Raw genomic sequence first — 13845 nt, forward strand, 5'->3', positions numbered from 1 at the left:
TCGTCTCTGGCATTTGTGGACCCACTGAACATCTCTCAGAATTTATAGATACCTTTCTTAGAGAATACGTTTATAACTTACCCTCTTTTGTTGAAGACAGCAAGCATATACTGAATATATTAAATGATATGCCATGGGATGAAGGTATGATATTAGCTACATTGGATGTAGTATCCCTATATTCCAACATAGATCATGACATGGGAATTAAGGCACTGGACTTCTTTTTAAGCAGAAGAACTGCAGAACTGTATGATCACACACAAATGTTACTTAAGATGACAGAACTTGTACTCAAGAATAATGTTTTCTTATTTGATGGCAGCTGGTACCGGCAAGAACTCGGGACCGCGATGGGAGCCAAATTCGCTCCGTCTTTCGCCAACCTATTCATGGGCTGGTTCGAGGCGGAGCGAATCTGGGGGCAAAGTAACAGTGAATGGATCCAGCATGTACACTACTGGGGTCGATTCATTGATGACTGCCTTCTAGTATGGACTGGAACAGTTGAGCAACTTAAAGGATTTTTTGACTACCTTAACGACAATCCTTATAACTTAAAATTCACTACCCAATATGATCATAACAAGATTACATTTTTAGACATAGAGCTTTTTGTGGAAGAAGGTCATCTCAAGAGTAAAATGTACAGGAAACCGACAAGCTGCAATGCAGTACTCCACGCCGAAAGTTGTCACCCAAAAAATCAACTGAAAGCGATACCATATGGAGAAATGGTGAGAGCCAGACGGAACTGTTCTTTAGATAAAGATTTTGAAACTAATCTTAAAGACATTTCTAATCGCTTTATAAGGAGAGGTTATGAGAAACGGATAATAGACACAGCAGTGACAAGAGCTAAGAAATTAAAACGTACAACAACCTTGTTAGACAAACCTAAGAAATCTACCCCAGACTCAGAAACTAAAGTGAGATTAATTACAAATTATAGCACAGAGAGTGCTAAATTGTACACAATCCTCAAGAAACACTGGTCCTTGTTAAAATTAGATCAAGATATTAATCCATACATTTCTTGTAACCCATCCATAACATACAGAAAAGTACTGACACTTGCAAATATGCTTAGCCCTAGCTATCCTAAGAGAACTGTGAATAAAGACTGGTAATCAAAATTTAAAGGGTTCCATAAATGTGGAAGATGCCCATCATGCAGATGGGCAGAGAAAAAAGTTATCTGCTTCAGTTATAATGACACAGGGACTTATACAATTGAGAAATTTATAAACTGTGATACAACTTTTGTTGTGTATGTTATTGCCTGCAGATGTGGTAAAATATACGTTGGAAGTACCAAAAGAAGACTCAGAGACCGGATGTCTGAGCACTTTAGAGCAATCAAACAGGGTGATACACGGTACCCAACCGTATCCCACCTGATCAGAAACTCCTCTGATGGTATCAGACATAGTTTCAGTTATCATGGTATTGATCATATAGAATCAGACCCAAGAGGAGGGAATAGAATTCTAGCACTCAGGAGGAAGGAAGTAACTTGGCTAATCAAACTTAAAGCGGTAGAAAAGGGCCTAAATGTGGATAACGAATATGAGTTCTTCCTGGGAAATGATTAAATGTGAAGTGGAAAGACCATTTATTACTGTATCTGTGAAGTTATGAAAAATATATGAGAATTATTTTAACTACTGTTTATAGAATTGTAGATGTTTAAGACCTTGAATTCTTTCTGACACTGATGTGAATTATAACTCATCAATATTGTTTATTTATAAAAAATACTATTATTGAGATGACAAATTCTACTGATAAGGCTGAGGAAACGTGAGTTATACTTTAACTTTTGAGATTACTGGTATTATCAGTCAGACAACTAAGTTGTTTATATGCTACTTCTTGAATGATAACCAACTTTGATAAACGTTTTTCTTGTAATCTGATATAACAGGAAAGCTATTGTGAAATATGAACCCATATCCTTTAACTTTTCCCCCCCTATCCTATGGTAAATATACCTCTATACTAATAATTCTAAGGCTATGTAGCGGGGTGATCTACTAATATCCTTCCTACTTGTATTATAACAGTAATCACAATGTAAGGGTACGCGAGCGATGTAAATGCATAATTGTAAGTAATACTTTGTATTATACTCATGACCATTCTAAGATGGCGACGAGATTCATTATGCATCTCATCTACATATTTATGTGACATCTTCTCGAACACTAATATTCTAATAATGACAATTTTGAATGACTAAGCGGAACGACCTTTCTACTATTTTCATACCGTTGCTTGTAGTTTAATAACAAATATATAAAAATAATATAGTCAGTTGTACTTTACGCCAATACATGTAATCCATCTCAAAATACTATCAGCTTATGAAATTTTAGTAACGATAGGATCTTGTGTATGAGTAATTCTGAGATAACATACGATGCTAGTTTAACTAAGAGGGCGCCCCGTGACTTAGATAGTAGTATAAATAGGAACTCCAAGATGGCGCCCACGCAGAATGCCACGACGGTGAGATAACATACGATGCTAGTCTAATATGGCGCCCTGTGACTTCAATAGTAGTATAAATAGGAACTCCAAGATGGCGTCCACGCAGAACGCCACGACGAAGACGCGCATTCAAGTGCAAGATATTGCACTAGAGGTAAGAACGCCGATAGTAGCTCCACCTAAAACGATACGTTTTAAATAATAATTATTAATGCTAATTCAGCCTCTCGTTATTTCAGACGCTAACAAGACATCACCCAGACTACCAGACAGAGTTGGGAAACCAAGACGTTATACAATATGAGAAGTGTATAAGTCACGCGTTCATGCCAATGAGGTGAGATTTTCCCTCAATCACTATCATAGTGAATTGTTCTATCTATCTAGCGCACATAAGTAGTATAACTGACATTATCATATATCGTCCTTACAGGTGACGATATGAGATACATTTATTACTATATGGAATATCAGGGAAACCTGGACGCTACCTTAAGACATCCGATTACTACTATTAGAATTTACATCAGAGGTGAGATAACCCCTCTATTATTATCCGGTACAGTTAAATTGCGTCACTCGCTTAGTACCCGTGCAGGACGGCTGCTAACATGGTATTTCGTCTTAATAGGTTCTAGGATACGATCAAAGTACACCATTATTCGCTATATAAGGGAGAGCAAGAAAACCCCAATAACTAGGTAAGATACTGTTATACTTCGGTAACTAACCTGTAGTAGACACATGATCTAAGATATAGGAATTGGAATGACAATAAATATTGTCTCAATAGGTCGGAGTAACATATTTGAGGCCACCTTCTATTTACTTTGGAAGAGTAGAGGTATGAAACCCTGCGACATGGTCATTTTACCCTTACTAACCAATAATAAACTCTATCTCTCAACTAACTATCTTTATAAAAATAGAGATAATTTTTATCAATACTCACATGGGTAATTCTATCTTTTCTTTTGGTGGTGAGCCTGTACAAATATTGTACCAACTTGCTATATATACACATAAACTAGGGAATCCTCCCTTGTACAACTGCACTACTTAATTGTCATTTACTATTGACATCTGTTATAACATTTATATACTGGTCTGTTATATCACATTTTTGTTTGGGTTGCAGCCCTGAGGAAGTCGTAGGTCAAATCTGACCAGACGAAACACGTGTTGGCTGCAGGAAAATTTTGTATATCGAGGCTGCATGAAATTTTGTCAACCGAAGATTATATTTACAAATGGAACTTTCTCCAATGAAGAAGATAATTGGAAACAAATAAGAATAAAACTTGTAACAATTTAAGACTGTTATGGAATGTTATTGAGTGCTCGTTGTAAAATAATAATTTTGGTAGTGCTACTTATTAGCATCTATAATTGGTCGTGGTAACCGACCTTCTCGACTGAGCACCACGTTTACTATATTTAATCTGTTTTGACATTCCTTTACCTGCAGTGCGCTCTAATCTTAACAGTTACCGCAACTACAATTATGTTCATAACCCTGTACGTGTTTCAGTGAACTCCTGAGGCAGCAGGCATCAGTTCAATTACACCTCCGTGTACCTGCAGCAACCGACATTAGCTGTGATGTCTACGTTGACATTCCCCTCAGCACCGGGAGGCAGCACAACTTGTAATCTGGGGGCAAGGTGTCCGGAACAGTGTAGAGCACATGGCAATCGTTACCCTGCAGTCTCTGTGCCCATTAGCATTTCAGGGGCCGCTGATTCCGTATCCACGCGCTATTTCCCCCCTCCGCGCACTCCACAGAGAAGCTCCGCACCCTGGACGAGTGATCCCAGGTTTCTCCGACCCCAGCGCGCTGATGTTGGGACTCTCCCTGCGCAGCAGACGATCCTGTGCAGCGCTTACCTCGGGTCAAGCACTCCCGGGCTGTGTGATGCCGATGGGCGCCGCCATTTTGCGGTCCCGGGACTGAAGTTTCTTAAAAGAGCCAAGCCGTTTTTAGTAAAAGACAAAAAAAAGTTTTCCACATCGCTCCTTACTGCACACTTCACCGGCACATCCACCGAATCTACTGCCTGTGCCTGCAATCCGCTGTGATGAGCCGCCTATGGGCCCAGGGCGCGTCGCTTTGCGGAGGTCTGCCTGTCCCTCGTTTCATCGCCCGCCATCTTGTAGCCTGCTCCGATCACCCCCGCATTTATCGCAGTTTTTGGGCGTCAGCTTCTATGCAGCTGTCCTCAGAGCGCTACATCAAGTGATGGGTGTCTTCGCACCATCGATCCGTCGGTTTGCGGCGGTCAGGAGGGGCTATCGACCGGCTCAGACAGCATGTTAAGAGCCGTCCGGCGGAGCTGAGGTTTTACTCAGCCATCCCGCTGTGCGCCCCCTAGCGCCCAACCAGTCTCGCATTTTATGGCTGAAAACGTCTATATTACCTGCATGGCTGACTCCATTAGTATTTCCCAAATATCCCTCCCACCCGCATCCTACGTCAACTACTTTACCTCCCTTCCCCACATCCTCCATGTTTCCAAAGTGTCTCTCAGTCCATCGCTTCACGGTCTTACCATTTGTCCCATATAGTTTTGCATTTCCGAAGGCATCCACTTGTTTTTTTAATCAAATCTTTCGGCTGCATGCACCAGTCTAAGTTTTGTGACCCTCAGTGGGGTTTTAATCCCCCAGAGCTTGACCATGTCTTGCTTTGCCGCCAACAGGGCTGTGTTGCAAAACAAGATAGTGTATTTGGACAAAGTCTGCTCTTTCCATATCCACAACAGTGCTACCAGTGGTGTTATCTCTATCTTCAGTACTCTTAAGAGGAGATCAACAGCACCCTTTCAAAATGTCTTTAACGACTGGCAACCCCTTAAAATATATACCAAATATTCCTGCTGTGTTCAGCTCCTTAGACCACTATCATCAGCAATCCGTCTGCTCTTCTGTAGTCTAGGTCTAGTAAAGTTAGCTCTTTGCACAATTTGGTGTTGACTTGTACGAGACTGAACTATGTTCGGATTGCTGCCTCTGTCAGATGTTTGCATGACTTGCACCAGTCGTCATTTAAAAACTATTTTTTGGTTTTGGGGAAACCCATAAAACAGAACCTTTGACGATTCAGGGCGTCGGACCTTGGGGCGAGCTCCAGAAGAGCGATGTCGGCAGGCGTCGGTTCCGGAAGTCATTGCAGAAGTCTCTGGGCCCTTGAAGTCACATGTGTTGCAGGTCAAACTCCGTGAGTTTGAAGTCAGGAGCACCAGGAGGTGTTGTGGCTGCGGTGTGAAGCGGAGCTGTGCAACATGCAGTGCCCTCAGGTTTGCAGTACAGGCAGCGGCTTGGTGACAGTCATGCAGCGGTGTCAGTGAGACCAGGGCTGTAGTGCAAATTGGGGCGATGCTCATTGTGGTGCTGACAGGTCACTGTGCAGGCAACAGTGTAGTCGTTACTGAAGTGCTGTTGTCCGTAGACGCAAGGCAGCATTGCAAGGCTGGGCAATGCGGTGTGCAGGAAGGTTGTGGTGCAGACAGCAGCGTCAGTTGACAAAGGGGAGTCGATGTCGCTGGCATCGGTGGGCCTAGGCTGCGGTGCGGTATGTTGTGTAACTTACGAGCAGTGCCCCCAAACCATGATGCAGGCAGCAGCATCAATGTCAGCTTGGAGCGGTGGCAGTGAGACCAGGGCTGCAGTGCGAAGCGGGAAGGTGATCTGTGTTCTTCACAAGCAGTGTCCACAAGTCACGGTGCAGGCAGCGACATTGTCGGGGATACTGGGGCAGCAGTGTGAAGCGAAGCAGTGCGGAGTGTGGTGCCCACAGGCCATGGTGCAAGCAGATACTCGGTGGCGGCATTGGTGAGACCAAGGTTGTCTTGCGAAGTGCAGTGGTGCCCTCTGCGGTGACTACAGGTCACGGAGCCGGCAGCAGCATCGTTTACAGCATCGGGCTACCTTTTCTCTTCTGTGGCAACTGAAGCCTCCTGTTCCAGAAGTCGGTACTCAGAAGATTTCCTTTCCTGGCAGGTTCCTTGGTCCAGCAGTAATCTAAAGGTCTGGGGTCAGGGCCCCTATATTTTTACCACATTTTCCTTTGAAGGTGTACAAACAAAGTTCCTCTGGCACACATAAACAAGTTCATCCTGGCTCAGGCCGGGTTCACCACGAGAGGTGGAAACAGCTTTGTGAGCAGCAGCTATAGTCTATTCAGGTGCAAGCAACAACTCCTCCCACTACTCTAAATGCCTGCAGGTCTATTCAACCTGGCTATGAGTCACCCAGGAAAGGTAGGACATACCACAACCCACCCTTGTATCTGTCTTGTGTGAATGCACATCCCCTGCTCCTGTCACAAAAGGCAGAAACACACAGGATGGCAAGAAAAAGCCCACTTTCTAAAATGACATTTTCAAACTCATAATATAAAAATCATCTTTACTAAAAGACGTATCTTTAAATTCCGAAGTTCTGGACGCCTAAACTCCATTTCTTTATCTTGTCCCAATGAAAAGTAATGCCTGTAAGATGTTACAAAGCAATTCCCATGTTAGTCTATGGGACAGATATCCTTGCAATAGTGAAAAACGAAATGCACAGTATTTCACTATCAGGACACGTAATATACACCAGTACATGACCTATCTTTACCCCACAAGGCACCCTTCCCACAGAGGTACCTAGGCCTACCTTCGGGGTGTTTTATATGTGAGTAAAGGGACGGCTAGGGCCTGGCAAGTGGGTGCACTTACAGGTCGACGTGACAGTTAAAATCTGCGTTCAGACACTGCAGTGGCAGGTCTGAGAACCCTTTGAAAGGCTTCTTGTTTGGGTGGCACAATCGGTGCCGCAAGCCCACTAGCAACATTTGATTTACAGGACCTGAGCACACACAGTGCACATTACTAGGGACGTAGTAGTAAATCAAATAAGCCACTCATGGAAATCCAATCATAACACAATTTACTTGGAGAGCATATGCACTTTGGCACTGAATAGCAGTGGTACAGTGCCCTGAGTCCTAAAACCAACAAAAACAAGGTCATAAACAGGAGGCGAAAAAGCCAAGTCTTACAAGGGTCAAGCAACCTCAATAGTTGGTCTCTTTCGTGGTATTCTGCTGCATCCACACCAATCATACCACTTCCTAAATTCGTGGCCAGAATGGTTATTTTTTCACTTTCCAGTCACTACAATATGATTATCTTTATACTGCGGCAATAACGTTTTCTTAACTCATACACTTTTATGAATTTGTTTTCTTTGTCCACTGTTCAGTTTATGGTTTATTTTTATAGCACACTTGCAAACTTCAAAAACTTTTTCACTATGTGGGGAGGGGGGTGGGGCCTTAAAAGAGTCTGGGCCTCACTCAGAGAACTGCCTGCCCGTTACTTCTGCCACTTACCCCCACCAACCTCACCCTCTCTAAAAAAAAAAAAAACTAAAAAAAACTTGTTGAGGCTGTATCTTTGTTTTTGTTCATCTTTGGGGCTCTGAATTAGATGAGATTGTGGGTAGAAGAGGATGCGCTGCATGGGTCCCTCCCTTTAAAAACAACAGTTTCTCCTCCGCAGAATGAGATAAAAGGAGGAGGGTGGGAGGGGGGGGGGAGGGTGTCTCAGTAGTGATGCTTTACCCCCAATAAACTTTACTCACTGTGTTTGAGGGAGGTTTAATGCTGCACCCACCCTGACAGTGTATAGGTGGGTACTCTTTGATGTAAAAAACAAAACAAAAGTAATGGTCAGATGTTTGCGACTTTGTTCAGGCTTCGATATCCATGCCTTTGAATTGACAGTCTTCTTTAGTGACTGGTGTAAGGGTTTGAAAAATACAAAGTCCTCTGTGTGCCTCTTCAATTTTGATTCTTATGATTGATGGTGTCATTTTTATTTCAACAGATCCATTCCTTGATCCTTTGGAAAGCCATGGTATTGATCCTAAAGACACCGCCGCCAGCGACCCTGGGAAGCCAGAATATGTTGCTTTTATATTGGTTCCCGTCTTCTTTCTTATGGGTCTCTTGGGCTTTCTTGTATGTCACTTACTGAAGAAAAGGGGATATCGCTGTACCACTGAAGCAGAATCGAGACATGAAGAGGAGGAAAAAAAAGTAGGAGAAAAGATAGGTAAGAGTACTGGAAAATGCTGTGAAACGAGATTGTGCATTGGAGTCCAGCATTCCCTCTTGAAGGTTGAGCCGAATAAGGGAAGGGTTGGTATTCGCTCCAAAAGCGGGTGAACTACAAAAACATAAGAAGAATGGATAGATTATTTAGCTGGTTTACTAGTTTTTTTTCTGTGCAACACAATGCTAAAAGAGTGGATTCTAAGGTTAATCTATCAACATGCCAATAAATGTTATTACCTTGTTACATTTTATCTGTCGGAAGCCAAAAACAACTGACAAATGATGCAGATAATGACTGAGCCTTTTCTAGACTTTAGCCAGAAAATAGTTTTGAAAATAAAAGAAAGCTGGTACAAATTTCCTTCGACATGACTAAACCATAGTATCGTGATGGATGCATCGTTCTCTGTAGAACATGCAATACAGGTAACTTAGATGGAATTTCTTACATTATAATCTCAGTGAAACTGCACAAATTGCTGTTTCCAATTAATACATGTGATAATGCAAATCTTTATATTGGGGAATGCAAATACAGTTCAAGTAATGATGCTGTGAAACTTGGGGCCTGATTTAGATTTCGGTGGACGGGTTACTCCATCACAATGGTGAGGGATATCCCGTCCGCCGAAATATTAATCCCATAATATCCTATTGGATTTATATTTTGGAGGGTGGAATATCCGTCAATGTTTTGATGGAGTAACCAGCCAGCCGAAATCTTAATCAGGCTCTTTGTGTTTGGTTAGTCTGGAATTATGTTCCATAACTAAATTTTGTCGCAGTATTGCCACCAAAGATTTCTCTAAATCGCTTACTGGAACTCTTTCAGCCACATGTTTATTTTATGTGAAATCGTTAAAAAATGGAAACCTCACTACATGAAATGAATCTTGTTGGGATGGAAAAGGTCTCTTTCAATGGCTCTGGAGATGTGTGCCCCTCTCTGGAGAAGACATCTAATGTTTGTTGATAGTTGCTTAAGCACCTGTGGTCTCAAAGGGCACACTAAGTAATCCTCCTTTCTATGAGTGTGACCACTGTCAGCTCACTGGGCTGTGGAGATCTACCAGTGGGGTTAGCAGAAATAATATGTTGGATGGTGCAGGGTATGAAAGCATAATTATCTGAAAGGATATAAACAGTCAATGCACCCTCCTCCCCCAACCCAAGGCCACATTCTGGTTATGTCTTGCACCTACCTTCGTGCTCACATTTGCAAGCACGAGAAAAAGAAAGTATACCGTTTTTAGTCACATCAAGCACTTTTGCAAGAGCACCTTGTAAATACATGAAATGGAGGGTCTTTCACACACGATTGCTGAGTTTTCAAGGCACAAGGCCCCAATCAAACATTCCTTTAATAAGGCAGCTTTTCCATGCCTGCACCTGCATTTCCCACAGTCCTTGATCACAGAGTGGATACTTACAATTTTATGTCAACAAGCTTCTATTACACGGGCATATTGTAAACAGTCTACCGGCAGATATAAAATGGAGGATTATTTCAAAATGGTTGAACGATGGTTCACATATATTTTATGCTTCGACAAGGGAGGCAGCATACTGGTTTCCCATGTTCAAAGTAGTCTGCCATCCCCCTGCAATCTGATCCTTCACATCATCCATGAGTGACATGGATGTCATGTTGCATGTGTACATGCATGCTCATTTGGTAGGAGGAGTATGAAGCATGTTTGTGGTGGTTGACTGTTGGTCCACTGCTAGCCATTTGTTTCCAGTATGCAAGTGGAACATACGATTGAGGCTTGGAAGATACCTGCCAGTAAGCAGATGTAAATTGCAGGGCTCTCCCAGTGCATTCCTAAGACTTCTGCAGTACACCAGATTCTAGGAAGGTAAGGGTTGAAATGTAGAGAAAGCCCTTGTCTCCTTCTACCCTACTGTCCCTGGAAGTGCTGCAGCTAGTTAACTGGCAGCTAAACAGGAGAACCTTTCCCTCCCTTTGTGGATTTGTTTTGGGTTTCCCATAAAAGGAAACTCCCAACTTTCCCCCACCTTCCTGCTAACTCCCGAAGACTGAGACAATGGCTGGAGCAGCCAGAAAGGAATAAGGAAAAAGCAAGAACTGACCAAAGCTGGTCTTGGAGCTGTACCTTTTAGAATGCACAAACTCAGTCTACATATTTAATGAAGCATGGGCAAAAACTACCAACCAGTAAGCCAAGATACAGAATCCCAAACTAATGGAAACTAAGAAACCATTTTGTGTGCCAGAGTTGGTGTCCTTAATGCTAGCTTACCTTTGCCAAGTTATGGAGAAGGAATTCCTAGACGTTCTACAGCCTGCTACGAGAACAATTGCCGTGAGTCTTTTTTGAGGGAGGGACAAATCTGTCAAACTTCTGAGGAAGGATGCTGGAGGTACCCTAGCTTGAGGAAGATGAGGTCTTCGAAATAAGAGTACTGCAAGGAGCTGAAGCAGGATGAACTGAAAGTTGCCTCCTGTTTTCAGTTAGAAAGACTTGCACCACCAGGCTGCTTGGTATGACCCCCAAAGCCAGGTATTCCTGCTGCATGCCCAAGGAATAGAGAACCTGAGATGACTAGTATCTATGTACGTATGTAGTGAACCCGAGCTGGCTACCATCAGCTCTATACAGGGGCAAATCTTATTGGGGATATATATGAGGAAAGAACAGAGGGGAGGCAGAACTATTGGAAGGGGTGAGAAGTCAGCCTGTCTGAAATAGGTGCCTGAAGAGGTGAGTTTTCAACTTTTGTGTTCTTAAGAGGGCGGTACCCCCAACCTTCCAGGGGTTCCACCAGATAAACTGTGGTTTATCTTCCAGGATCCCACGCCCCGAGGTACTGTGTATCTAAACACCCACAGGATAGATAAAAGTTGAATGAGAGAACACGGTTGCACTTTTCACAAAAACCTTTTCTTTCTATTTTTTCCAACTACATTTCTTGCCTACATCATAATAATCACACAGGGCGGGAGAGTCACTGACATTATTATATAATGTCAGAGAATGAAACTTTCGCCTACAGCGAAGACCACATACAGAAATTAATCAGCAACCCCCCACTCTTCAGTTCAGCGGCGCTCAGCTCTACCGCTAAAATCAACAACGAGTCTGAAAAACTGATCAGATTGAAAAAGAAACAAATACGCACAGATTTACACGGACATTACTTAATACAACATCTACGTGCAGGGACAATTCCCAATGGACTGATAATACGCAATGTGCCAGTGATTTTCACGGAGGATCCAACCTATAAAAAAGGATACAGTTTCATAGAAACCAAGTGCAGCAGAGACCTCATGGTCCTGACTGTGGAGACAGCACAACGACTTTCTAAGGATCAACTCTTGGAAATAGAGAAATTGGAATCAGAAATTAAAACAAACCAACTCATCACAGATTCAAAAGCTTTATTAGACAAAGTTGATAAAGACATCCTAGAATTTAAAGATTACACCATAAATCAGAAAGAAACCAAATTTGAAAAGGACAAAAAAAGTTTTTCTTTAGAAAAAGCATATCCCTATCTACAACAGGATTTTTATTCAAGAACTGAATCAAGACGCTACCTGACAGATCATCAAGGTAGATCAAGACAAAATTTTATTACCTTCTCAGACACATCATCGGCATCAAGTGTCAGCGATACAGATAATAGTACTAACAGGTCTGGATTCAATAGACGAGGGAATTTCCAACAAAATTTCCAGTCAAATCCACAAGCACAACAACAACCTTTTTTAGGGAGAGGCCAACCAAAAACACGTGGGAAAACACGATTCAACGACCCCCCATGGGAGATATCAACAAGAACACGGACATACAGAAATTAAATGCAACATCGATACATAATCTATCATCTAAAATTCTAACAACAACAGAATTAAGTGCATTAGAGAAAGGACTCTCTTTTGTGCCCACAAGACCTACAAACTTCGTATTATTGAAAACAGAATTCATCAATTTCTGTCGCAAGATTAGACTAACAACTTTTTTCTCAGGTCAACAACCAGTAGAAAATATGGAAACTACAGGTCTTAAAAAACCTTCAACTTTCTGCCCACCAACTAACAAGATACCAAAGGAAGTGGTCACTTTTGAAAAGACAATTTTATCCGCGATAAACTCACAAGAAAAGAAAAAACAAGGCTATATTAAGTATAATATGACCAAATTGCAAAAAGAAGCGCTTGTGACGTTAAAAAATGACCACTCATAAGTCATAAAGCAAGCAGATAAAGGTGGCTCCATAGTGATCTGGGGCACCAAAGAATACACCACAGAAGTGACCAGACAACTCAATGATGCATATTGTTACAAGAAAATCCAAAAAGATCCAACAAAGGAACTGCAAGGTGAATTGTTTCAAATTTTACAAGTTGGTTTTGAAAATGGGTTCCTTGGAAAGAAAGAGTATGCCTATCTACAAAACAAACACCCAAGAATAGCGATTTTTTATGTCCTACCAAAAGTTCATAAAAATGAACACAATCCGCCTGGACGACCCATAGTCTCAGGATGCGAATCTCTATTCGAGCCTGTATCGAAATTTGTAGACTTTTTTCTAAAACCATGGATGGCTGAAGTCAAATCCTATATAAAAGATACAACTGACTTCATTAACAAAATATCAGTACTGGAATTCAATGAAGAGACTGACCTGATGGTCAGCATGGATGTAACATCACTGTACACCCAAATCCCCCAAGACGAAGGACTAGCAGTACTAGAATTATATCTAGACAAACGACCCAGACCGATGAAAATACCCACGAGTTTCATTCTAGAATTAGCCGGCATGGCTTTAAAAAGAAACTACTTTAAATTCAAAGAAGATTTCTACTACCAGATAAAGGGCGTAGCCATGGGGTGTCCCTTTGCCCCAGAATTAGCTGTGCTATATATGTCTCAATACGAAGAAAAATTCGTATACCACAACAACCCCTTTCTCCAATATATCGGATGCTGGTTCCGATATATTGACGACGTCTTCCTGATTTGGAAAGGCCCGAAAGATCAATTAGATGGATTCCACGAATGGCTGAACAACAGAACAGAAGACATAAAGTTTAGCATCTGTGTCTCTAATACAAAATTACCATTTTTGGATGTGGAAATATACCCCTCAGAAGGAAGTTTAAATACAACATTGTATAAGAAAAAAACAGACAAGAATAAATCACTCCACTACACTAGCAATCATCCTCGCAGCTTAAAGGACAATCTGCCAATAGGGCAATTTCTAAGAATTAG

General features: G+C 41.9%; 1 protein-coding gene across 2 annotated transcripts in view; it reads left to right on the forward strand.

Annotated features, from left to right (window-relative positions):
• Positions 1-13845, forward strand: part of RELL1 (RELT like 1) — a 161266-nt gene that overhangs the window by 64471 nt on the left and 82950 nt on the right. For both annotated transcript variants that reach the window (XM_078678354.1, XM_078678355.1), the window contains exon 2: positions 8367-8594. In XM_078678354.1, the coding sequence (XP_078534480.1) occupies positions 8367-8594 (228 nt within the window). The remainder of the gene's footprint in view (positions 1-8366; positions 8595-13845) is intronic.

The sequence above is a fragment of the Lissotriton helveticus genome, chromosome 2_2, assembly GCF_964261635.1.
Source record: "Lissotriton helveticus chromosome 2_2, aLisHel1.1, whole genome shotgun sequence".
NCBI classification, from domain to species: domain Eukaryota; kingdom Metazoa; phylum Chordata; class Amphibia; order Caudata; family Salamandridae; genus Lissotriton; species Lissotriton helveticus.